At 38.6% G+C, this 23,351-nt stretch overlaps 1 protein-coding gene across 3 annotated transcripts; it reads left to right on the top strand.

The window, feature by feature from the left end:
* Positions 1–2,720: 2,720 nt before the first annotated feature.
* On the top strand, positions 2,721–21,468 carry PLRG1 (pleiotropic regulator 1). 3 transcript variants are annotated; one of them, XM_074147366.1, is made up of 15 exons: positions 2,721–2,801; positions 4,643–4,749; positions 4,983–5,125; positions 6,164–6,217; positions 7,829–7,922; positions 8,329–8,419; positions 8,616–8,717; positions 10,943–11,035; positions 11,364–11,513; positions 11,630–11,731; positions 12,224–12,326; positions 12,785–12,893; positions 14,419–14,558; positions 17,374–17,567; positions 18,553–21,468. In XM_074147366.1, exons 1-15 carry the CDS (start codon positions 2,793–2,795, stop codon positions 18,610–18,612), a joined length of 1,551 nt encoding a protein of 516 aa, XP_074003467.1. In that variant the 5' UTR covers positions 2,721–2,792; the 3' UTR covers positions 18,613–21,468. The 3 variants fall into 3 exon arrangements, with proteins under 3 accessions (XP_074003467.1, XP_074003469.1, XP_074003468.1); XM_074147368.1 differs by having other exon boundaries at positions 2,793–2,801; positions 6,164–6,190; positions 8,329–8,416; positions 18,553–21,467; XM_074147367.1 differs by having other exon boundaries at positions 2,793–2,801; positions 8,329–8,416; positions 18,553–21,467.
* Positions 21,469–23,351: the final 1,883 nt, after the last annotated feature.

Here is a 23,351-nt window from a genome sequence, read left to right as displayed (position 1 = left end):
TGTGCCGCCGTGCCCATCAGTGGTGCAACCCTCTTTACACAAACCCCCTTCGGGCGAGTCACGGTCACTGGATCATGGCTCTTTGGAGCTGAATGTGCCCCTCGAGGTGGTCTTGGGGAACAGAACCTTCTTGGGCCACGATGAGCTGCAATGTTTACTAAATTAAATTTAAAAATAGCAGTTGGTTTAGAAATGTCCTTTTTAAACAACTAGTGTTGTAATAGTGTCATACTATGAAAAGAATACTGTAAACATAAATGTTCATCTCTGCTGAGATTAACATTCTCATTTCTTGCTTTTACCGGTAACAAATATTACTTCAAAGGTTTCTCATAAAGGAGAATTAATGCTATCTTCATGTTCTGGGACCAAGCAACTTCTTAAACATTAATGAATGGGCTGGTTCACTTTGGCCTTAATACTGTACTAAAAGCACATGCAACTTACTAGTCACGTTCTTCTAAGTAGGGATTTATATAAAAAAATCACAGTTTGTTATTTCCAGAATTGCAGCTGCAGCTGACATGCAAGCAGACAACAAGTAGTTTCATATAATAAAGAAAATTAATAAAGTGCATATTCTAATTAATATTGCTGACATGATTTATTGAAGTTCTGGGACTAAATTTCACCTTAGACTACATCTTCTAGAAAAAAAAAAAAATATTAAGAGATTAATTTGTCCTCTGATTTTCTAAAGCATTAAAAGAACACCAGGAAATAAACTGAGATTATAAATTTCTAAGGGTAATGTTGACTTGTAAAAAAAGGAGAACTACAGGGCCATTGTGAACACTAATAATAATAATAATAAACAGTACATATGAGTGAAGTTTCCTTGCAAAATATAAATGGAGATTTTTTTTCTTCGACTGCTACAAGAGTCTGTATTGCAAATTTGGTTTCCTTTAAAAAGGCAGTAAAAATAAGCCTGATTTCTTTCAATAGACCATAGAAAGGAAACAACTGTATTGTGACACTGTATGTTGCCAGAGATTAGCCCTTAAACCATTTCCACACATCAAATCCACCAATCAGTCAACTGACCAATCAACTGGCAAACACTACTCTGTGTGTAAACTTTTTTAAAAAACCAACTATTTGAAATCCCTTCCCCACAAATCTCCGTTTAAACCTTGTGTATCTTCAATGTAACCTCACCAGCCCTGGAGGACACAACAGGTTTGTCCCATTTTGACACACTGTCCCGTGGAGTTTGCACTCTAAGTTGCACTGTAAGCAAGGACAGACAACGCTTCCCCTCCTCGAGGTGCCATGCTGACCTTCACCAGAGGCTCTGAAACCCAACAGGGATTCCCGGCATCATTGGAGGGACTACAGAAATAGGTCCTCATGTTAAACACGAAACCTGACTACTTCGGCTTGAAACTGAGCTGGCAATGCTCCTCCACTCTTAGTGGCACAGAGTAATGGACATGTCACCCTCACCTCGACCCCGGACCAGGCACTGGGTGTCAAAGCCACTTGGAGCACAGTTCTAGCTACCACCATATCTCAAATAACTAAATATAAACCACCAGCACAGCCACCAGAAATGGTCCATCAAGCTCCAGAAAATAGAAGAGATGGTCATTGTGTCAAGCAGGCAATTCGTGCGCCAGAAATAATCCCTGGCTAATGCCATCCTATAGCTAATAAAGAGGAGAGGTTTGAACCAACAGATGTTGCACCGGATTACTTTTAGCCCAAATCAGTTTGCAAACTGTTCGCAGCTCAGGCACCGAGACAGAGGTAGTAAGTGGCTGCTTTAGTGGTAAAGAAGAGCAACATGATGGTGGAGGTGCAAAAGATGTGCTTGTCAAACCCCAGCTTTAGCGAGGGAGGACAAGACTTCCTGACTTTACGAGCCAATGAGCATATGTGAAGAAAGTAGGTGCCTATTTGCACAGATGCATTTGATTATTCTGCTTACGAAGGCAAAAGAAAAATCTGTCAGAGTATCAGGATACATTTTGAAAAGAACTCCAACCTCTGCCCTTTCATAACGTACACACCTTGCCAGGAAGCGCAGGGGCTCTCAGCTCGTTCCACGCACAACTTCATTCTCCATCAAAAGGAGGTTCTGTGGAACCTAAACTAAAGATACTTTTTGCAAAAGGCAGTTACTTGGTATAACGGTTAGCAACCCATATCACACTGTTTTCTTTTGTTTAGAGGTTGCATTTCAGTCCTGGGACTATTTTTCCACATCCCCCTCATTTTGTGTGGTTCCCTGAACAGGCTTTATCCTTGAGAACTCAGGAAGAAAACAACACTTAAAAGCTGTAGCCGCACGACACAAAACAATTGCAAAGGCCACGGATTTCTACAAAATCAGGCTGACCAGAGCGTGTTCAATCCCCCAGCGTGGGGAACCACTGTGTGGATGTCACCTACCCCCCCCATGGCTCTGGGACAGGCTTGGGAAGACACCAGCCGCCTGTCACACAGCTGAATATTGCGCTCTTCTGGTCGGTACCCGTCACTGCAGCGCTCTCGTCGCGGGGGGCGGTGCCTGGGGGGGCGGTCGGACCGTAAATGTGTCCCGCGTGGTCGCCGCCCCCTCGAGTTGGACCCCGCGCTCCGACAGCGTCCGCGGGACTCGAACCTGCGATGCCTGGCCCGACGCCCGGGTGCTGACAAGCCCCGCCCCTCCGGCTCGGCCACGTCCCCTCCCCTTTACCTAACCCGCCCCTCTCGCGCGTGTCTCTTCCGGTGCGGCGCGGGACAGGCGCCGGAAGTGCCTCCATAGCGGTCGGCAGGGAGCTGTGGCGGGGGGTTTCGCCGGCGCCATGGTGGAGGTGAGGGGCGGGAGGGGGGAATCGGCCCGGCCCGCCACTGGGTCCATCGCGTCCTCCCCGACGAGGCACACTGGGCGAGACTGGAGAGCGCTGCCGGGGCAGCGGGGCGGGTTGGGCCCGGCCGGGCCGGGCGGCTGCGGCCCACCGAGCCACGCACCGCACCTCCTCAGCCTCTGTTCCCCCTTGGCACAAAAACGCCTCTGTGGGAACAGACCACGGCGGTTCCTCCGCCTTCCCAGCCCCTGCCCAGTCTGCCCCGTGGTGCCCGCAGGAGGCGAGAGGGGTATTTCTCGCCGGTCTGAGGGCCGCGGCCTTAGTTCTGTGGGTCTGGGGCAGGAGTAAGCTGTAGGCGGCAGTTTTACTTTGCCAGACCTAACGCCGGGTGCGGAATTGGTGCTGGGGAGGAGATGCTGTGATGGCCAGCCGCAGGTGATTTACTGGCTTTGTCAGCTAGTCAAGAATATGGTAACATTTTTTGGAGGGCTTGGAAGTAAAGCTGGGGAGAAGGCCACTGATTGTATAGGCTGTGGAATAGTTACTGTGAGGTGAATATCATGCACCTCTAAAAGTAAGTCTTGTTATGAGGAGCATGGAAGAAGATGCAAAGACAGCTGCTCCATGTAACGCTACTAGCTGTTTTTTACAGAGTGGTGTCTCTGTCAAAACGTGTTTGTAGATGCTTCTTCCCTATTGGGGAGGCTTTGTGTTACCTATTATTTGTGTGGTGATTTTGATGGCTGCTATTGTTGAATAGGAACTAGCTACTGTAATTCTTATTTCTTTCTCCAGTTGTATGAAATTCCTAACCCCATTCCAAATGCTGGTTTGTTTTTGTTTTTTCTTTCACTTAATACCTGGAACTTGCAGGAGCTCACTGAGCCAGAGCAAAAACTTTGTGTAGGTACTACTGAGTTAGGAGGGTAACAGTCACCACAAAATGGGTTGACGAGCGGACTGTTTCCCGGGCAGAAAAATACAACCTACAAAGAGCTTAAGAGGGAAAGCATCTGTGTAATGCATCTTGGAGACTGGGCAGCTGAGTGATACCCAATGCCAAACGTTATTAATGTAGCTTCCAGTTTATTGTCATTATTTGTGTAATGTACAGAACAAATACAGGCACGCAGAGAGTTTGGTTCTGTACCTAAGCAAGCAGGCTGAGATTTCTCATGATTTTTTTGTCCATTGGAAGGAAAATATTAATAAACTGAATTGTGCTGTTGATAAGCAAATATTCTATATAAGTTAATAGGTTTTTAATGCTTCTTGTTCGTTCCTGAATTAGATTTTAAGTATGTTTTGATTTTAGTAACAAATAAAAGTTATAAAAGGAAAACAAGTTTTGTCAGGTTTGATCCCAAGTTTTATCTCGGTAAACTGTGCTGTGCTTATGTAAAGTGACACTGTGCACAGAAACTGGTGATTCCCCTTGTTCTTTTTGTGGTGGCAGTAAAATAAAATATACAGGAATGTTTTCAGAATCTGTTACTTTATTGCCTACATATAAAAACAGAACTGGAGAGCACGAGGGAAAAAGCTTGCACACTCATGGATTTGTCATGTAGATGCCAGTGCAGAAAGTTTGATCACAGTTTTTGGCTTGCTTTTCAAAGTCTTGACGGTTTTCAAGAAAAGGAATATTATGAACTGAATTAAAACAGTTAACAAACAAACTTAATTTTTTAGTTTCCAAGAAGAGCAGTGTTTTCTGTGAACTAAATTGTGCTCTATCATCTAACAGTACTCAAATATGAAATTGTACTCAGTTCAATTTGTTTCCATTTTGAATTTTTCATTTAGTTATGTCCACGTTTATTGAAATATTCTTTTCTTTATTTTAGGAAGTCCAAAAGCATTCCGTGCACACACTTGTGTTCAGATCTTTGAAGAGAACCCATGATATGTTTGTAGCTGATAACGCCAAGCCTATCCCTTTAGATGAAGAAAGGTAAGTACTGCAATCAGTGAATTACTGGTGTGCCTCAGAGTTTTAAATTATGTTAGTGATTGCTCCAACCAAGTCAGAAGTTGAGATGTTTCTGTAGAGTTAAGAGTGTAGTCTTGAAGGAAGAAAAAATATTAGAATTGTAAAGCAAGTTGTATAAAACCTTCTTTAAAGTATTTAAAAACTTAATTCCAGACTCAGGGTTTAATCAGGATTATGCTTTACTCTTCCAACAGTCACAAAGTAAAGATGGCAGTCAAGCTGCGTACTGAGTATGGCTCAGTGTTACACATGCCTACTCTTAAAGAAAACTTGAGAGAGAAAGGAGGCCCAAGCACCGGGGATCCTTATGGACACAAACAGTATTCTGGAAATCAAGGTTAGTTTGCTCTTAGTGCTATATTTGTCCTTTCTTTTGTGACAGTCTCACTGATGTAAAATCTAAAGTCCAGTGTTAATGCATCGGAGGTAAAGACGGAAATCAAAATACCATGTTTTTCATTGTTTGGTATTTTTCTTGCTAGGGTCCACAGGAGGTGATTCAGAACAAGGAGGAAGTTTTTTTTAACAAAAGAGTAGTAGAGTACTGTGAATTTTTTTGCACTAACTCATTAGTGAAATGAGTAATTTTTATGGTAACTTTAGTGTGTGCTGTACTTAAGTGCTAGAAGGAGAAAGATCAATAATGTATTTCTTTTTACAAGTTCATGATGGTCAAGGACATGCTCTTTTATTGTTTTTTTTTTTTTTTTTTTAATTTTGTTTCATAGATTTTTTCAGACTTTTTTTAGGGTGTAACTATTAAACCAGGAAAATCTTTATTTTAAATCTGGGGTTTTTACAGCCTATGTTTGTTTATATGTAAAAGGTGTATGTGTTAGGCAGATCCCATACAAAAACTTCTTTTCTAAAGAATGCCAAATGCTGCCTTATTTACATGATTTTTTTTTCAAGGTACTTTATTTGGAGTTATTCTGAGAATAAAAGATACTGAGAGATAGTGAAAAATACTTTAAGAAAAAAACCTTTTTCTTTTCTGATACCACACAGAGCCAATTGTTGTGATTAGCTTCAGTCACACATGCACTTTGAGTACTTGAATCCTTTTCTGTGTTATCTACTTAAAAAGTTGTCTTTGGCAGTATGATGATTTTTCTCTTGAGAGTAAATCACTCTTGATAACAAGTGGCATCACTGTTTTTAATAATGTTATTTTGCTCTTGAGTTTTTGAAAACTGAGGTGGCCAGAACAAATTAAATAAATGTAAGAAATGTCTTAAGTGTAGTTCATTAGAAGTGATTGCTAGTTTATCCTGCTGTATATGACCTGCTCTGTTCCTGTATTTCCTATTTGAGTGCATCATTTGCAATGCAGTATAAAATTTAATTATTAATATGAAATTTTGTTGTTCTTTAGGACAAGAACTTGAGTATATGATAACTGGTACACATCCATACCCACCTGGACCTGGTAAGTAAAATTCTGTGAGGGTTTGCCTGGAATCTTTGCCTTCCTGTCAGAACTAGGCATCCTCCATTCTAGCAGGGGCGTGCTTCCTGTAGCTGTGAATCCATAGCTGATAGTAGTGGAAAGTGCCACTGAAGTCTTTCATGGTATTGATGCAGAGAGTTTTATGGTTGATAAAAGTTCTGGGATAGGAGGTAGGAGAAGGATTTAGGTACAGATATAGTGTCTTCTTGGTAAGCCTCAGTGGATGTGAGCTTGCTGTGAGATGTCATTCATTTCTGTGATATTTCACCTCTTCTGGTAACATCATCAAAAAATATTCTAGGAATTGCCTCTCTGATATTTTGGTCCACTTTCTCTTGGAGAGCTTGCCAAGACCCTCAGACCCTTGGTGCTTCCACTGTTGTGATGGAGCTGGTCTTAAAATTTTGTTGTGAACAAGGAGGGGGAGAAGGACGTTGAATGACAAAAGGGAATGTATCCTGCTTTTCCTCACTAGAGGAGAAAGGTATCACCACCTTGCTCTGGGAGATATTAGGATCTAATAATTTTAGTGTCATTTGGGTTTTGTCTATGCTTTGAAGAGTTATGTTTCTGTGTTGGAGATACTGGCCGTTGCTAGTTGTCACTGTTACTCAACAATCCTGCTCTCTCCTTGTAGCAGTTTCGTTTTAGCTGTTGATCTTTTACTGTTAGTGTTTAAGTTTATTACAAGTATGGTGCAAAATGTGTTGTGGCATGATTTTTAAGTTAACAAACGTGAGTATTCGGTGGACCCTCAGCCATTAAAAAAACATGCTTAGTTAACTGTAACTGTGGGGAGAAGACTTGCTCACAGATGTTTCTGCAAGTTCAGTGTTCTTTTAATAGAATCAGATATATGATGGTTAAAAATCAGATTTCTTTTGTTGTTGTTTCTTGTTTTAACCTGGATATCTCGTCCAAATGTTGTCTTTGTCAATTGCCAAAACTTTGGTTAGGGAAAGAAAAACAGAAATGAGAGTGGAATAAATTCACCAGTCAGCACCAAAACTACACTTTGGCAAAGGGTTTTTAGATTTTTAAAGAGTGATCTGTTGTTTTTAGGATAAGGTTATAAGTGATAGTCTGAAATTCTCAGTTCAGGAGGATTAAGCCTTTTGTAGTTCTGGCACTACTGCATTATACCAGCCACCACATAGGGATGGCATAATAAACTGCACTAAAGGACCTAGTTTAGCAAATACTTCTCAAGAACATGTTTTTTTTCCTGTGATATTTGGATTTTGATAGTAGTTGAAGCTGGATGAAAAGATGGACGCTACTCCTAGTTAGGTGCTTTTTTTTTTGTTTCCAATGACAAATCATACCATTTGCTACTCTAGAAATTCTGTACCTACTTATGTAGTAGAATCAAGATGGAAAGAACTTGGGCCAAAACAAAAATTTCAGCAGATTTGACTTGCATGTGAAAAATAATGTCATTGAATGATGGGATTTAATATTACAAGGGTGTGAGAAGCCCTTGTTCACAGGTATACTTGTATATATGTGTTTGTGTAATATTCTTTTCTGGATTTTTTTTTTAATAGAGTTGTCTTTGCTTTTGCTGTGGGTTTTTTTTTTTTTTTCAAGGTGTGGCTCTGACAGCAGATACTAAGGTCCAGAGGATGCCTAGTGAATCTGCAGCACAGTCCTTAGCCGTAGCACTTCCTGCTTCTCAGTCCAGGTACTGCTGGGTTACGTCATTAATGCTTTTGTTATCTATGGGGAATTTCAAGACAAACCACAGAAGTCAGAATAAGAGCTACTTTGAGTATTCTGAATGCTCTAATTCATAAAACGTTTAAAGAAATTACTTTTAGTGTTGCCAGGCATCATTTTTCTATACTTTCTTTTTTCTTGGGATGTCCTAAGAGGCAATGGTAAGAAGTTGGAGCAGAGGAAATTCTGTTTAGATACAAGAGAGAAAAGTGGGGTTTTGTTTGTGGTGTCTTTTACCTTGAGGTGGTGAGGCACTGGAACAGGTTGCCCGGAGAGCTTGTGGAGCCTCCGTGCTTGAAGGTGTACCTTAGCACTTCCTTAGTGAAAGACAAAGTTGATTCCAATCCATTAACCATTTTTATTCAACCTAGGTTGGATGCAAATCGGACAGCTGCTGGTGTGGGTGATATTTACAGGCATGCTGGAATCTCTGAGCGCTCGCAGCCTCCTGGAATGTCTGTGGTGAGTCTGCTGCACATCTAATGTGAAAAGTATATAGTGTTCACCAGATTACTTCTGGATTCCTTTGTGTGTTGTATGGAGATCTTCTGACTGACTAAATTTAATCAGTGTTGAGATGTCAGAACGAGAAGGCTTTAGATTTTAGGCAAAGAGGTAAGTTATAAAGCATAAGAGTAATCTTCATTTTATTGTACAGGCAATGGTGGAAGCTAGTGGAAACAAAAATTCTGCGTTAATGGCAAAGAAGGCTCCAACCATGCCCAAACCTCAGTGGCATCCACCTTGGAAACTGTACAGAGTAAGTTACAAATGTATGACATGAACTTGCATATAAAAGTGAGTATTTTATGTTCTATAGAGACCTCAAAGCATAATTTTTCTTCTCATTCACAAAAATGAAATCAAATGAAATGTGATCACAGCTGAGTTGTACATGTACACTCTCTCCTTAAATAACAAAAGAGATCAGATTACAAACATTTTTCATTCTATTTAGTAAATTTATTTTGTGAATATTACAAACTTTACCTTTCTGTTTACATAGGTTTAGCTGTATTATAAATTCATTACAGAGTTTGTTTTTTTCTAGTTAGATTCTTTGGTAGAGGAACTCAAAGACAAGGTGCAAAATTTAAAATGAATAACATGGTAAAGAAATACTCCAACAACGTTAGCGTAATGAAATTGTCTCCAAAAATACTTAAAGGCAGTCAGTGTCTAAGTCAGCCAGACTTCTCTTAATTGCTGTGAAAATGGGCAAAAAAAACCTGAGTACTTTAATCACAGTATCTCTGCAATTTAGATTGCTTGACTTCTGGTCTTGTTTTTGGATTAGTCTAATTTTCCTTTTAATTTTCTTAGGGGGTAATAGCCATTGTTCCAAAGTCTCCTATCATCTTCAAACATATTGGTGATGAGTATGGCAGGGTAGCTGAGTTGAAGGGAAAATCTCAAAGCATATGTATTGATTCAGATCTTTTTAACCTCTCAGATGCATCTGTTTGAATATGTACATTTTTTTTTCCTGAGGGGCTGATTATTACTATGAAATTTAAGCAATTTCATATTTTGTTAGAGAGTGAATATTATTTTAGGAATGTTAGGCTTTGCTGATATTTAAAAATCTCATACTCTAGTATCAGAACTCTATTTTTAGCACTGTTCATCTAAATAGAGCACCATATGTAGGTGTTTAGATCTTCAGAAGAGTCCTGAATGCTGTATTGGTCATATATCTTAAGGTTAATCTCAAAAAGTAATTTTTTTTAAAAAAACTCTTGAGCTCAAAGGAATATCTATGTAGGTTTTCTAAATACAGTCATATTAGAACATGCTGTATATAAAAATAAAGGCAAATGCCATTTGAAAAAAAGGCACCAAAGTAAACTCATGAGAAACTTATGGTAGACAAAAATGCCTACTTGTTAGGAGCACTTCTGAGAGACAGTGCTAATACAGTTCAAGTCACTGTACTAATTCTACATGTCAACAGTTGTAGTGGAGGTTTGCTGTCAAAACGCTTGCTGAACAAGACAAAAGCTTGTTCAAGCAACTCAGAAATAAAAGCATAACTGGATCACCAAATGTAGGTTTCATCTTATTTGTTGCTTAAGATCTACATTTAAGCTGATCTTCCTAAGCTTGGTTTGAAGCCATTTGTGAAAGATGGTGACTTAAAATAGGTCAGATAAATTATTTCTTAGTTTTTTTTTTTTCCCTGTAAATGCCAGTTTCTATTCCTAGACTATGAAGAATCTAGACAGCTATCTCAAGTGTATGTGGCTGTGGTCTCATCTGGTCAGAAGAATCCACTTCAGCTTTCCAAAGTATTTCTACCTAAGAACTTTTGTTGTGTTTTAGATCTTTTGAAATGAGCTGTACATGAAATATGACATCCAGTGAAACCAAATATGTGTTTTGATTTTAGCTGTCTGATGTCAAGAAAAATTAGAGAAACAGGCTGCTATAAGCAAGCCATCTATTCATAGAGCTTTTCTTGTGAGGTCTGTCTCCAGTGGTTTGTTACCAGAAAGTTTCCAACATACTCATATTATCCCTTGTTTGGGGAAAAGGAGGTGGTGGTGTGCTTTAAGAGGTAGCTATTCTATGGTAAGTGTGATTTAATAGCCAAGATCTTATATAATTGTTCTTTAACTATTGTTGTATAACCATTATACAGCAGCGTAAAGAACTTGTACTTAAATACAGTCTTTCTCTGCAAAGCCTCAGGTGTTGAGCCACAGCGTTATGAACTCTCAAAGCATTTGGAGAAGTTGCTTACAGGAGCAGGGTCTTCCTATACTGCAAGTTCCCCAACTCTGGTGTATAACATAAATTTCTAGAAGTCTCTTCATTTAACTAAAGTAGAAATCAAGCTCTCTTTGTATCTAATTTGATGTTTGACTTTTTGGGGAGCATGTGTTTCTTGGTGAATACTAACAAATTCCATTGTTGGAGAACAAAAATTACATTGACAGATATATGTGTATTTCTGATTTAGAAAAAAATTTGATTTTTCTAAAGGTTATCAGTGGTCACCTGGGCTGGGTGAGATGTATTGCAGTAGAACCAGGAAATCAGTGGTTTGTTACCGGCTCTGCTGACAGAACTATAAAGGTAAGAGGTTGGAAGAAATCACTGACAACCTGGAGTTTGCTGGGGGTGGGGTTTTTTCCTTGTCTTATTGAAAAAAAGTCTTCAGCTCTTGGAAACAATTTCTTGGTTACTGCTTGCAGAATTTCTTACCCTAATCATAAAGGATTAGTGGAGTATTACTTCTACTTGAGATTTTATTTATGACATGTTAGTAGCTGGAGGGCAAAAGTTTATGCTATTGTAATTTTGAATTTAAAATGCAGCAGGATCAGTGATATCTGGGCTGTTTACCCAGACTATCAATGTGTAGCTTTTACCTATTTACCTCACAATACCTATTTTGATACAGATTTGGGACCTTGCTAGTGGCAAATTGAAATTGTCTTTGACGGGACACATCAGTACTGTACGAGGGGTGATAGTAAGTGCAAGAAGTCCATACCTCTTCTCTTGTGGAGAAGACAAACAAGTGAAATGCTGGGATCTTGAATACAATAAGGTAAACTGTAGTTTCTTTAGTTGGAATTACTTAATGGTGGCAAATATAAAAATCAAAGCATTTAGAATATTCTTTCAAACATCTACTTAGTGTGTGTGCGTTTTTTATTCATCTAGGTTATCAGACATTACCATGGTCATCTAAGTGCTGTCTATGGTTTGGACTTGCATCCAACAATAGATGTACTGGTAACATGTAGCAGAGATTCAACGGCACGAGTAAGTATGGCATTGTTACGTTTCGGCATCTTCTATTTGTAAAAGTGAATACTCACCAAAAGTTAATATGAATCAAGATGAAAATACTAAGATTGCTTGGGTTATCTTTATCTTGTTGGTGATAAAAACTGAAGCCCAAATACACAGAAATGTGGTGTCACTTCAGGAGAATGTTTTATTTCTTAATTTGGTAGCTAGACTACATAGTGTATATATAGGATTGCTTTGTTGTATTTAGAAGATAGTATGGTTTTATGTTGACTTTAAGTTATTGTATGTCTAGAAATTCAGTGGCAGGTTCCCTTTTCCCCTTGAAATTTGCCATCTGAGGCAGTTATATGATTAATTGTTGGATGAAAAAGGCTACCTAAAAGCAATTGCTAAATCTGTAGAACTGTGGCAAGGAATTAATGTAATCAATGCCACTGCCTAAAATACATTGAATATGCACCTGTTGCTGACCTCTGTGATTTATTTACATTGAATTCATAGATTTGGGATGTGAGGACAAAAGCCAGTGTGCACACACTATCAGGACACACAAATGCAGTAGCGACAGTGAAATGCCAAGCTGCAGAACCCCAAATTATTACAGGTATAGTGGGCATGGTTTCATAAGCAAGATGATTGTAAAACATAATCATGAATGTAATTATTCAGTAATTATGTGAGGTTCATGATGTTATCTTTGAATGAATTAACAATTTCTCTTACTAGTTTTCTGTTGAAAATGGGCCATGCAATGGTTATTTTATACTGTTAATGGTATGTTTAAGAAAATATAGCTATGCATTGCTTGAATGTTTTTCTGCCCTTCCTTTGTTTCAGGTGTTCACTTTTTCTTGTTGTAATGTATTGAGACTTGCATTTTCTGAATATTGCAATCCAACATTTTTCTTGTCTGAGGTGGCATTAGTATCGTATTTTTGTGACAAATGTTAACTATTTTTGTCTCTTTCACATATAAAGTTTTGGCTGCCTTACCAAAATAATAACTATGATAGAATCAATATGATGGTTTCTATGATTATTTTTTTTTAATTTTCATTGCAGGCAGTCATGATACTACCATACGGCTCTGGGATTTAGTGGCAGGAAAAACTCGTGTTACTTTAACAAATCACAAGAAATCTGTAAGAGCAGTAGTGCTACATCCAAGACAGTAAGCTTTCCTCATTCCTTTTACACTTTCACAGCTCATAACATTGGGTGACAATGGAAAGCCAATGTGACTGATGATTTGGAATGGTAGGGCAAAATAACATGAAAAGCTACTGAGTTTAGAATGCTGTAAAAATGTACATATCGGTTCTTAAATACCCGTACTACACTGGTTGTGCTCCCCAAGTATTGGCACTGGTGTAATTTAGCAATCCTGAGAATGTCTTATATCCCACAGATTTTGTTATGTATGTGCCTTTAATGCAGTCATTGAGAAACTAATGACACCGGGCTTGTAAGGCTAATAATAAATATATAACCGAATAATGGTTAGCAGAAAGTGAAGTAGTTTTGTAAAATAGTGTGTGTGTGACTAAGGCTGAGACAGTGATTAATACAGAATGGGGGTTTTTTAATATGTGGTTCACTAAACAAGACATTTTAATTTAAGTTTAATTTTAAGGTCAGTTATTGCATTTAATCTTCAAAGCAGGTATTGTTGGAAGTGCTCTGAATTTAGATACTGTATTTTGATGTATCAACAGTTGCCTGTTCAGATAAGTCCCCATTAAGACAATGGAGAAAAGGAATTCGTGTAGAAGTGCAGTACTTCTGCACCTTCAATATTTTAAGATGAAATTCCGTCAGTGGAGAAATTCAGAATCTTTGATATGAATTGATTCTGATCCAATCTGTGTCTGAAAAAAGCTGTAAAAATCTTATGCTATGCCTGTTAGCCATAGCAGAGAAAAAAACCTAGTTTTACTTAAATCCTGACAAAAACCAACCCTGTTTCAGATTCATCAGTCATACCTCCTTGAAAAAGAACTTGAAGTGTTTTTTTCAAGCAGGAGCAACTGTCAGCCTAATGTTTTTATATTTTATTATTTCAATTTTTTTTAATATTCCAGTGTTTTTTCCTAATAATCTGTTTTGTTATTGAAGAATCTAAATAGACAGCAAATGGCTTAGAAGTGGCAACTGAAAATATTCCTACAGGCTTTTATATGTGCTACCCAAATAACCTTCTTAACTGCCTCCATGTGTTAAAATGAGGGAATCAATTATTTTAGGGTAACTCAGTAAAACAAATCATCTTTCATAGTTCACTTTTTTGCAATGCTTTATCCTTGGTTGTGTAGTTTTAGAGGACTAGTCAATACTGGGGTTTTTTGTTTTATTTTTTTCCTGATACCTTGCTGATGATGCCCTTATACCTGAAAATTTGCCAGAATAACAACTGACTTAATGTACTTAATGTGCATTTTTAATGTTTGTTTGCCTATTAACATCCTATGTGGCACAGGATTTATAAAGTTTAGGTGGTCTGTGGAACAGAAAGGAAACAGACAGGTAGTTCATGACTTCATAAAATTGCTTCACTTTATGCAAAGTAAAAATGTCAGAAAAGCAGTTTCAGTATTAAGTGACTTTGCAACTAGCATTTAGCAGTAGTTTCAATCAAGGATATTTGCTATCTCTACAGCTATTTTGAACTTTAATATACTGTACTTACTTTCTTTCAGTTACACATTTGCATCTGGTTCTCCGGATAATATTAAACAGTGGAAATTCCCAGATGGAAATTTCATTCAGAACCTTTCTGGTCACAATGCTATTATCAACACGCTGGCTGTTAATTCCGATGGTGTTCTGGTCTCAGGAGGTAAAATGAGAAATATATGTTCCTATTTCCCTTCTCCGCTCCCCCACGTAGACATGGATGGAGGTCCTTAGACAAAGATGCTTGCTGAGCTCTCCTTTATTCGGGCCTGTAAGCTTGCTACAGCATACAACTTCATTTTATAGTGAGTAGGGCCACTTTCATTTTCTTGAGTGTTGCCAAGCTGCATGCACAAAAATGTACTTGAAAGGACTTTCAATCTGCAGCACTGAAGAGGTTTCCTTCCTGCTGCGAAAAGGCTCTAGAGTCCATCCTCTGTGATCTCCTGAGTCTGAATCATTAGTGTCCCCTCAGGAGCGGTGTGGAAATTGGAAGCTGCCTGGGAGACATCTGGCTCTTTGTTGGCTGCTCTCTTAGTAACACATTGGTGCAGTGAGAATGGATGGAGGATATAGAAACATCTTGTTAAAACTTGCTGTACCATTCAAATCTGAAATCTTCCCTGTTTTTTTTATGCAGCACAAATGCATTGGTTCTGTTGTCTCAAAGTTACTTGCACGCGTTTTCTTACGTTTTATTTGCATTTTTCAAAAGATTGATGGCTAATCTCCAAATTTTATTTGGCTCTCTGAATCAAAGCCATGTCTATTCAGCAATATTATATGTTCAAGTGTTCTGAAACTAAGAAACCAGCCACTTGGCTGCAGTGCCTATACGAAGATTTTGTGTCTGTTGTGACACATAGATTTAATTCTTTCACTCAAAAGCTTCAATAATTTAATAATCATCTGATACATTAGAGTATTGTTAGTGGCCTGTGAGCCCCCAAAGTCTGGGAACTACTAGCTTGTGTTAGTATATCTGTGTTGTGGGAGTAAGAAGAGGATTCTGAATGCTTACTGTATCTGATCATGAATAATGTCATTAGGAACATTTATCTCATATTGCAGGTAGCATTTTTCTATATATTAGTTACCCAAGCACTGTAATAAAAATATTTTGCTGGAACTATGTGTTACTAAAACATAATCTGTGATGTTTCTGTGAATTTCACGTTTGTACAAGACAAAGTATGTAGACATTTTTTTATATACAAGCATTTTTAAAAGTACCTTCTAGAAATCCCAGCTGAAATCAGATCTTTTGATGAAGGCATTGTTTTACATAGTAGGGAGATGGTAAGTGTGTTTTTAAGGTGGATCCTGTTATAAACAGGAAATGAGTAAATAGCGTGGAAAAAGGAAGTGCTAATTTTACAGTTTGAGAGCTGAGCTCTAGAGAAAACTGCAAGATTGCATTGGAAGACAGAATTAAAGCACGAGGTTAAATCCAAATCTTTGAGGTCTTAGACCAGTTGGTTAGTTACGAGATTGTCCTGGGAGAGCTCTAGCAGTCAGAGGAAAGTGAATTAAGAGGCTAGACTGTATTGCTCCACATGACTTGCAGAGCCTGAGTTTTCACATCTTGATTTTGTTTGTCTAATCTTTTGGACAGCTGTAAACAAGGCTGGGACTCGGTTCGCAGTATTACAAGTGATGAAACAGTTTAAGATGGGTTCTGTGAGTTTGCAGAAGCAGATACTTATGAAAAACATTTCTGTAACCAGTCCATAACAACAAAAAAAAAACCCCAAAACACAAAAGTAAGAGTTAAGTTGCATTTTGAAATACTGAAATCTGTTTGGTCCCATTTCATCCCATGTGCTCTTGGTCCTGTTTGATACAGTATGTCATGAAGGCTGGGGATGTGGAGTAGAACGGAAATGGGCAAAGCAAGAGTTGGAAGATAGCTAATTATATTGTCAGCTTTACTTGGCTGTTTTCAAGTATGTAGGTGGCTCTTGATTTTACAATTTGGATAAAGCTGTATTTGACAACTGGTGCATTCATAGTGAGAACAAGAACTTTACAAAATACTAGACTGGGCTCATACTTCATTCTGTATTATTTTGAAGACTCTTCTAGAATATCTTTGTAGGTCATTTTTGTGTTAGTAGTAGTTGAGGCTTTAGAAAAATGTGTTCCTTCTCTACATAAAAAAATCCTATCATTTCAGCAATATTATTTGTGAGGTTTTTTTTAAAGATAAAATTTGGATGTTGATTCCCACCCACCCCTTTACATCCTCATGCTATCTACAGCAACTTCAAAGAAGTTGATGCTGATTTTAAGTAAGTTGAGGCTACCTTAGAGTATTTTACTGTAAAAGTGCCCTTCTTGAAGCATGTGGATTTCTTGTCTAGCTGGCAGCTGTGGAGGAATTTTTAGTTAGATCTGTTTTGGCTAGATAATGCTTTGGGAGGGGGTTGCCTTTTGTTGCTGAAAAATTGCTTTGAGAGTATCCTTCTGAATACAGAGTTCAGATTGCTGTGAATGCCTTGTAGCTGATGCCAGTAGCAGTAATACTGGCAGTGATTTAAACTGTATTTGAAATAGAACCTCTGCAAAGGTTCTAGGTCCCATTACAGACTCCTTAATGTCTGTCATCTGTTCGACAGGATGATACCTCTTTGTTCAATTTTTGTGGAGATACTGAACAGGCAGCTTGAAATTCAGAATGCTAGTCCTTACTTTGCTTCCAAAGCAACTTGCTGCAATTGCCTTGTGATGCAGTATATCATCTCTCTGGGTTATCTGATGCAAAACTAGATTAAATTGAGGAAGCTGCTGTTAACTTTTCTTAACTAAGAAGGAAACCAGTAGAAAATGGGAAACCTTGTAAAGTGTACTGAACTATTCTACATGAACCTTATAGCTGATGTATTCCTGATGCATTTAGTTGTTCATGATACCGTTTTTAGAAAATCAATGCAAATTAAGTGGTTAAAATACAAAATATGTTTGTCTGTCTGTTTTAGCTGATAACGGTACTATGCATCTTTGGGACTGGAGAACTGGATACAATTTCCAGAGAGTACATGCAGCTGTACAGCCAGGCTCTTTGGACAGTGAATCAGGAATATTTGCTTGTGTTTTTGACCAGTCAGAAAGCAGATTGCTAACTGCTGAAGCTGATAAAACCATAAAAGTATACAAAGAAGATGATACTGCGGTATGTCGAAGTGTCTTTTTAATGTATTTTCATGAAATCAACATATTTCAAACAAATGTTACACATATCAATAAGCAATATGTACAGACTTGTGTAATCCATTTTATTAACATTTGAAAGCAATGTGTATGTAATAATGTGAAGATGACAGCAGCTGTCTTTTGCACTCCTAATTTCTTATTATATGCTCTAGTACAAATAAGTCTCAGGTCCATCAATTCTTCTGCTAAAGTCCTTTATGATACAGTTTGGAGAAATCTTAATACAATAATGTATGTTGTGTTTTGAAGCTAGTAGAGGACTGTGTGTGGTTGTACACATCAAAAACACGAGGATTAGCAAAAAGATTAAATATGAATGAATTATTGTACTACTTTATATGGTCTAGATTAGTTATTTGCCATGACAATTTTTAGAATTCAGTGTAAATACCTGATTCTCTATTAATTACTGTTATTCTCAAATCTGAATCCATTTACTAATGGAGAAGACAGTAGATTATTGTATAGTTTATTGGAATATGTCTTCAATATAAAGAACGTAAGGATTTTTATTAAACCTTGGGGTTTTTTGCATTGAATTGTATGCAAGAGTTGCTCCAAGTCTAAAGGAATGTTTTATCCATTTTGCAACTGGGCAAACCATAGACTGGTGTCTGCCAGTACTGATGTGGATATCACTGGAAGGACTGTCTCTAGAATTCCTGTTCCTGTACTTTGATCACTACAATGCTGTTTCTGAAATGCCTGATTTTTGTCCTTGTGCAAAAAAAAAAAAAATAATCCAAAACAAGTCTTGTCATGTACTTCAGACAGTGGGGTGATATACAGTTGCATTTGGGTTAATTACGTCATAGATTAGGTAATTAATGTGACATATGAAATAGAGTATATATACTCGTGAGTAATATTTTAAACTAAACCCTAATTACAGGTAAATTTCAGGTTAAAAATAATCCTTACGAGATTTCTTTTTTTCATTTTAGACTGAAGAAACTCATCCTGTCAGCTGGAAACCAGAAATTATCAAGAGAAAGCGATTTTAGTGCAGGAACACACCTATGCTGTAATTTTCTTTTGGCTTTCTGAAAGCATTCAGTCACATTTTGTTCTGCCTAGAACAGCAGAGCAGGAAGTCGGCTAAGTCATTGCTTTTTCAACATGTTTTGTAATAAATTCTATTTCTCTTTCCTTTTGTCTTTTTTTGGTGTGATCCCAGCAAACCGGATGCAGCTGTTCAATTTCTCTTTGTGGAGCATGTATAGTTCCTGGAAAGGATAGATGTGCAGGTGGTTACTTTTTTATATGAATCTATTGAGTGTAAATCTAAAAATATTTTGAGCCAGGTTTTCTGAAAGACCTTTGCTTGACTCCAAAAGTTAATTGCAAATTTATGCATAGAAGCCATCTACTGGAAGTTTCTTGAGTGACACTTCTAGATTTTAGAACAGTATTGTTTACTGTACATATGTTAAGTATATACTGTAATGGAACAGTATATATTCTGAAGTACAGAGTAGTAAAGTAATCAAGAAAGCAGGACAATATAATAATAATAATGTAGTTGGCTTTATAAACACAGCCATTGAGCATTGCCAGTGCTGTGTTATTGAATGTAATGGATCTTCAAAGTGTCTCTTTCCCTGGGAAAGCTTTCATATGCAACTACTTGTCTTTACTGAGTTCACTTCAGAGCGGACCTTCTATAGCCAGGACCACTGTCAGATCACATTGTTCACAGGGTTATGACCAGTTGATATTCTTTGTAAATCCCCTGTTTGTTTTTTCGTTTTATCCAAAGCATATATGACACTAGAGTACAGCGAAGTTCTAAAACTGAGCTCTAAGAGAAAAAGCTCTTAAATCATACCAGCCTTAACTTTACATGTTGCTGTCTTCCCATGATCTTATGAAGGAATTCAAAATCAATAAAAAAAGATTACTGAAAGACAGTTTGTACTCCTGAAGGGACAAATCTTTCATTGTGTTTACAGTCACATGCAGGAAACATGTAAGCCTCCTTGCTACAGCTTATCTGTGATGTCTGCTGCTGTAAAGCACTTTCTCTTCACTGGGAGGAGAAAAGCATTAAGTTGTCAAGACCGTTCAGTTGTTGGCAACTTTGCTAGTAGTGTTAATAGCTGCAGTGGCAAATTTTGTAGTGGGCGGATGCTGAGAATTTTTCTGTGGCCATGGCATTGATAGGAAGCAGTTCACAATAACTATTTCAATTCTGTGCCAGTCTGACTTCTTTCAAATCTGAGATTTGTGTTAGAGAAATGACAGTTGCTTGCAATGTATCTTGCAAAAAGCTAGTCAAACTAAGTGTTTATATTATGAGAATTTTAGTCTTGTCTTTTATGGTGCACAGGTCTTGTATTTATAATTTGAATGCTTGACAGTGACATTTTAAGGGACTCCGTGCTGCATAAATGACTGAATTTTGGTTGACAGCTATTGTCTGAAGCATCTTCACAAAAAAGGGAGGGGAGTATTTGGTATTTACAAGTTGGATTGAACATCTTTTATTTGGATGATAGTTTGAATTTTTCTAGATCCTTATTACATATGTTTTCATTTTAACTAACATGACAGGGAAAAACACAGGTTGTGGCTTATGTGTATTTTATACTGCTGCTAATGCTTCATTCCAGAAAGCCATGAAGCATTGGTGTTACACAGAATTTTCCTGCTTATAGTGGAATCCTCTGTAGGAAACCAGAGTGGAGAAGAATAACTTACTTGAAAAAGGGGGTGGTTTTTTGTTGTGGTTTTTATTGTTTGTGTTTTTTTGTAAAAGTGTCTATTTCTTCTGATAATTTGGAATCAGGTAGGGGAAACGAGAGGTTTTGGCTCACAGTTCTAGCACATCTTCTCTCTACGGGCACCCTTTAAAAACTGCATTTATTCCACTGTTTATTGCTTTGAAGAGAGATTACAAAGTCTCCTGCAGAACCTGTTTCTTCCCTGGACTTCTGCAGGAATCTGGCAGCATGGGGCAGTGCTTGGCAGGGCATTCTTTTTGTGCCCTGGGTAAAAATTTGGTTTGCAATTTAAAGGCTACGCACTATTACTCGGAATAATACTTCTTTATGGCTGTATTATATGCTGTCCCAGTTCTAAGTGTGAGGTTTTTTAATTGTGTTCTTTAACATTTGATTTGCATGTTCATTTCCTTCCCAAGCAGTTTTTGCAGTTTTTTCTTCACTAGACAGTAATGTGAATATCATTACATATACTTTTATAAATATTGTTGATGATACATTATCAGATTTCATTTAAGTGCTTCTCTAGTGCAAAGTAAGCCTAGATGGTGAATTGTGATACACATATATCTGATTGCATAGGACAGCCACACAGTAGATATGTCCATGTAAGTCATAAGGTGAAGCAAAAGAGGAGGATTTGGTCCACTGGATGTATTTTTTGTGCTTCTGGAAAGTGCCACACTGCAATGTCAGTTAAAGTAGTCTTGAACGGGAGTCTAATCTCAGAAAACAATTGTTTTCATTTATTTCATAGAATTCGATGTCTTCTGTATATGATCAAATCATACGCATTTCTACCACAAACCTTGGGTTTTGTTTTATACTGTACATAATTGCAAAGAAGTGAGAAGATGTTTTTTGTTTGTAACATAATTCAGAAAAGTTACTGGTAAAAGTGATAAATTTTAAGATCACTGCTGTATACTATAACATACAAGGTAAGCTATGCAGCTGGAACACTGTCATTTGCTGGCAGCATGAAAGTTGTGCAGAACGGTATGTCTTTGGCAATTTAAAGGCTTACAGAAGTAAATCTTTAATAGCCAGTTCCTTTTTAATCCTGTTCTAAGAATTAAAAGTGCTATGCCTGATTTAAGTGACAGCAATTTAACCATCAATAAAACCCTCAATACAATATGATTTCATGTCTTTTTTTTCCATTTTGGGTTTTGTAGTAAGAAGAACAAAAAGTAACTAAATATATATTGAAAGTAATTTAGGATTAAAATTGATGACTGTTTCCCATAGTACAGTAACAAATATTTTTGCAGATCAGCTGTAATAGAGGAAGTAGATGGCTGTTTTATGAAGAGCTTCCTATCTGGTGAAGGGATTAGCAAAATGAATGCAGAATTGTTCCTTAATTTTCTCTGTGTTTAAAAAGCATTGAAACCTCTCTGAAGTTAAGTATGAGGTCTAGGACAGGTTCTGGATGGGAGCTCTGTGAGTGGGAAAAAAGCTTACGGTTAAACTAAGTTTAGTATGTCTTACTGGGAGCAAATTAAAGGGATATTTCTGTCCATGGCACAACTGAAAATTTGTTCGTAGTGAAATCAATGTGAGGTTTTATCACTGATTTTTTTTTTTTTTTTGAAGTCAAGATTTCACTTGGGGGGTGTATTGGGTCTGGCTGAGATGGAGTTCATTTCCCCGGCAGCATCCCTCGGTGCTGTGCTCTGTATTGGTAGCTGAGAACACACCAGTGGTTTGGCAGCTGCTAAGCAGTGCTGTCTTTCCAAGCTAGGGATGGTAGAGTGGGAGTGGGCAAGAGGTTGGCGGAGGGACACAGCCAGGACACTGGCTTGGTGGGCACCTGGTGTCCAGCCAGAGTCAACCCATCACAGTCTTTCTTGGTGCCAAAAGTTGGGGGATGAGGAATTTGAGATAAGGATAGTAATGGGCAAAATGTGGACTTACACAGCTGGAGAGTGAAAAGTGGAATTACAGTGGGGAATTCCTGTTGCAATTGTGGTGAAGGGATGAAGAGTAGATTGTGTGTAAATTATCCACTTTTTTGGTGGGATGATGATGTTTTGATTTTGGTGTGGGGAATTCTTTTTTGTTCATGTGAATGGAGTTTGTGAAGATTGTGTGATGATTGTGGATTTTAATGATAATTCTTAAATATGTGATTCACGGAGTCAAGGAGTGGAATGTATTGGGTTTGTGTGGCAAGGTTTTGGTAACGGAAGGGGCTCCAGGGGTGGCCTCTGTGAGAAGCTGCTAGAAGCTTCCCCCATGCCCAATAGAGCCAATGCCAGCTGGCTCCAAGGCTGAGCCCATCAGCGATGGTGGTACTGCCTCTGAGAACATAGTTAAGGGAGGAAAAGCCTGCAGTGGAACAGCGGCTGGAGAGAGGAGTGAGAATGAGAGCAACAGCTCTGCAGACACCAAGGTCAGTGAAGGAGGAGGAGGTGCTCCAGGTGCTGGAGCAGGAACTTCCTTGCAGCCCATGGTGAGGCAGGCTGTCCCCTTGCAACCCATGGGGGTTAATGGTGGAGCAGATATCCACCTGCAGCCCATGGAGGACCTCACACCAGAGTAGGAGGATAACTGATACCTGAAGGAGGCTGTGACCCTGTGATAAGCCTGTGCTGGAGCAGGTTCTTGGCAGGATCTGTGGACCTGTGGAAAGAGAAGCCCATGCTGGAGCAGGTTTGCCGTCAGGACTGATGACCCTGTGGGGGAGCCATGCTGGAGTGGTCTGCTCTTGAAGGACTGCACCCCATGGAAGGGACCCACGCTGCAGCAGTTTGTGAAGAACTGCAGCCCGTGGGAAGGACTCACGTTGGAGAAGTTTTGTGGAGGACTGTCTCCCCTGGGAGGGGACCCCATGCTGGAGCAGGGAAAGAGTGTGAGGAGTCTTCCCCCTGAGGAGGAAGGAGCGGCAGAGACAAGGTGTGATGAACTGGCCACAACCCCTGTTCCCTGTCCCCCTGCACTGCTCGGGTGGGAGGAAGTAGGGAAATAGGGAGTCAGGTTGAGCCTGGGAAGGAGAAAGGGGTGGGGGAAAAGTG

The sequence above is a fragment of the Numenius arquata genome, chromosome 5 (genome assembly GCF_964106895.1).
Source record: "Numenius arquata chromosome 5, bNumArq3.hap1.1, whole genome shotgun sequence".
Taxonomy (NCBI): Eukaryota; Metazoa; Chordata; class Aves; order Charadriiformes; family Scolopacidae; genus Numenius; species Numenius arquata.
The sequence above is the reverse complement of the archived record's forward strand: the minus strand, read 5'-3'. Positions and strand labels throughout refer to the sequence as shown.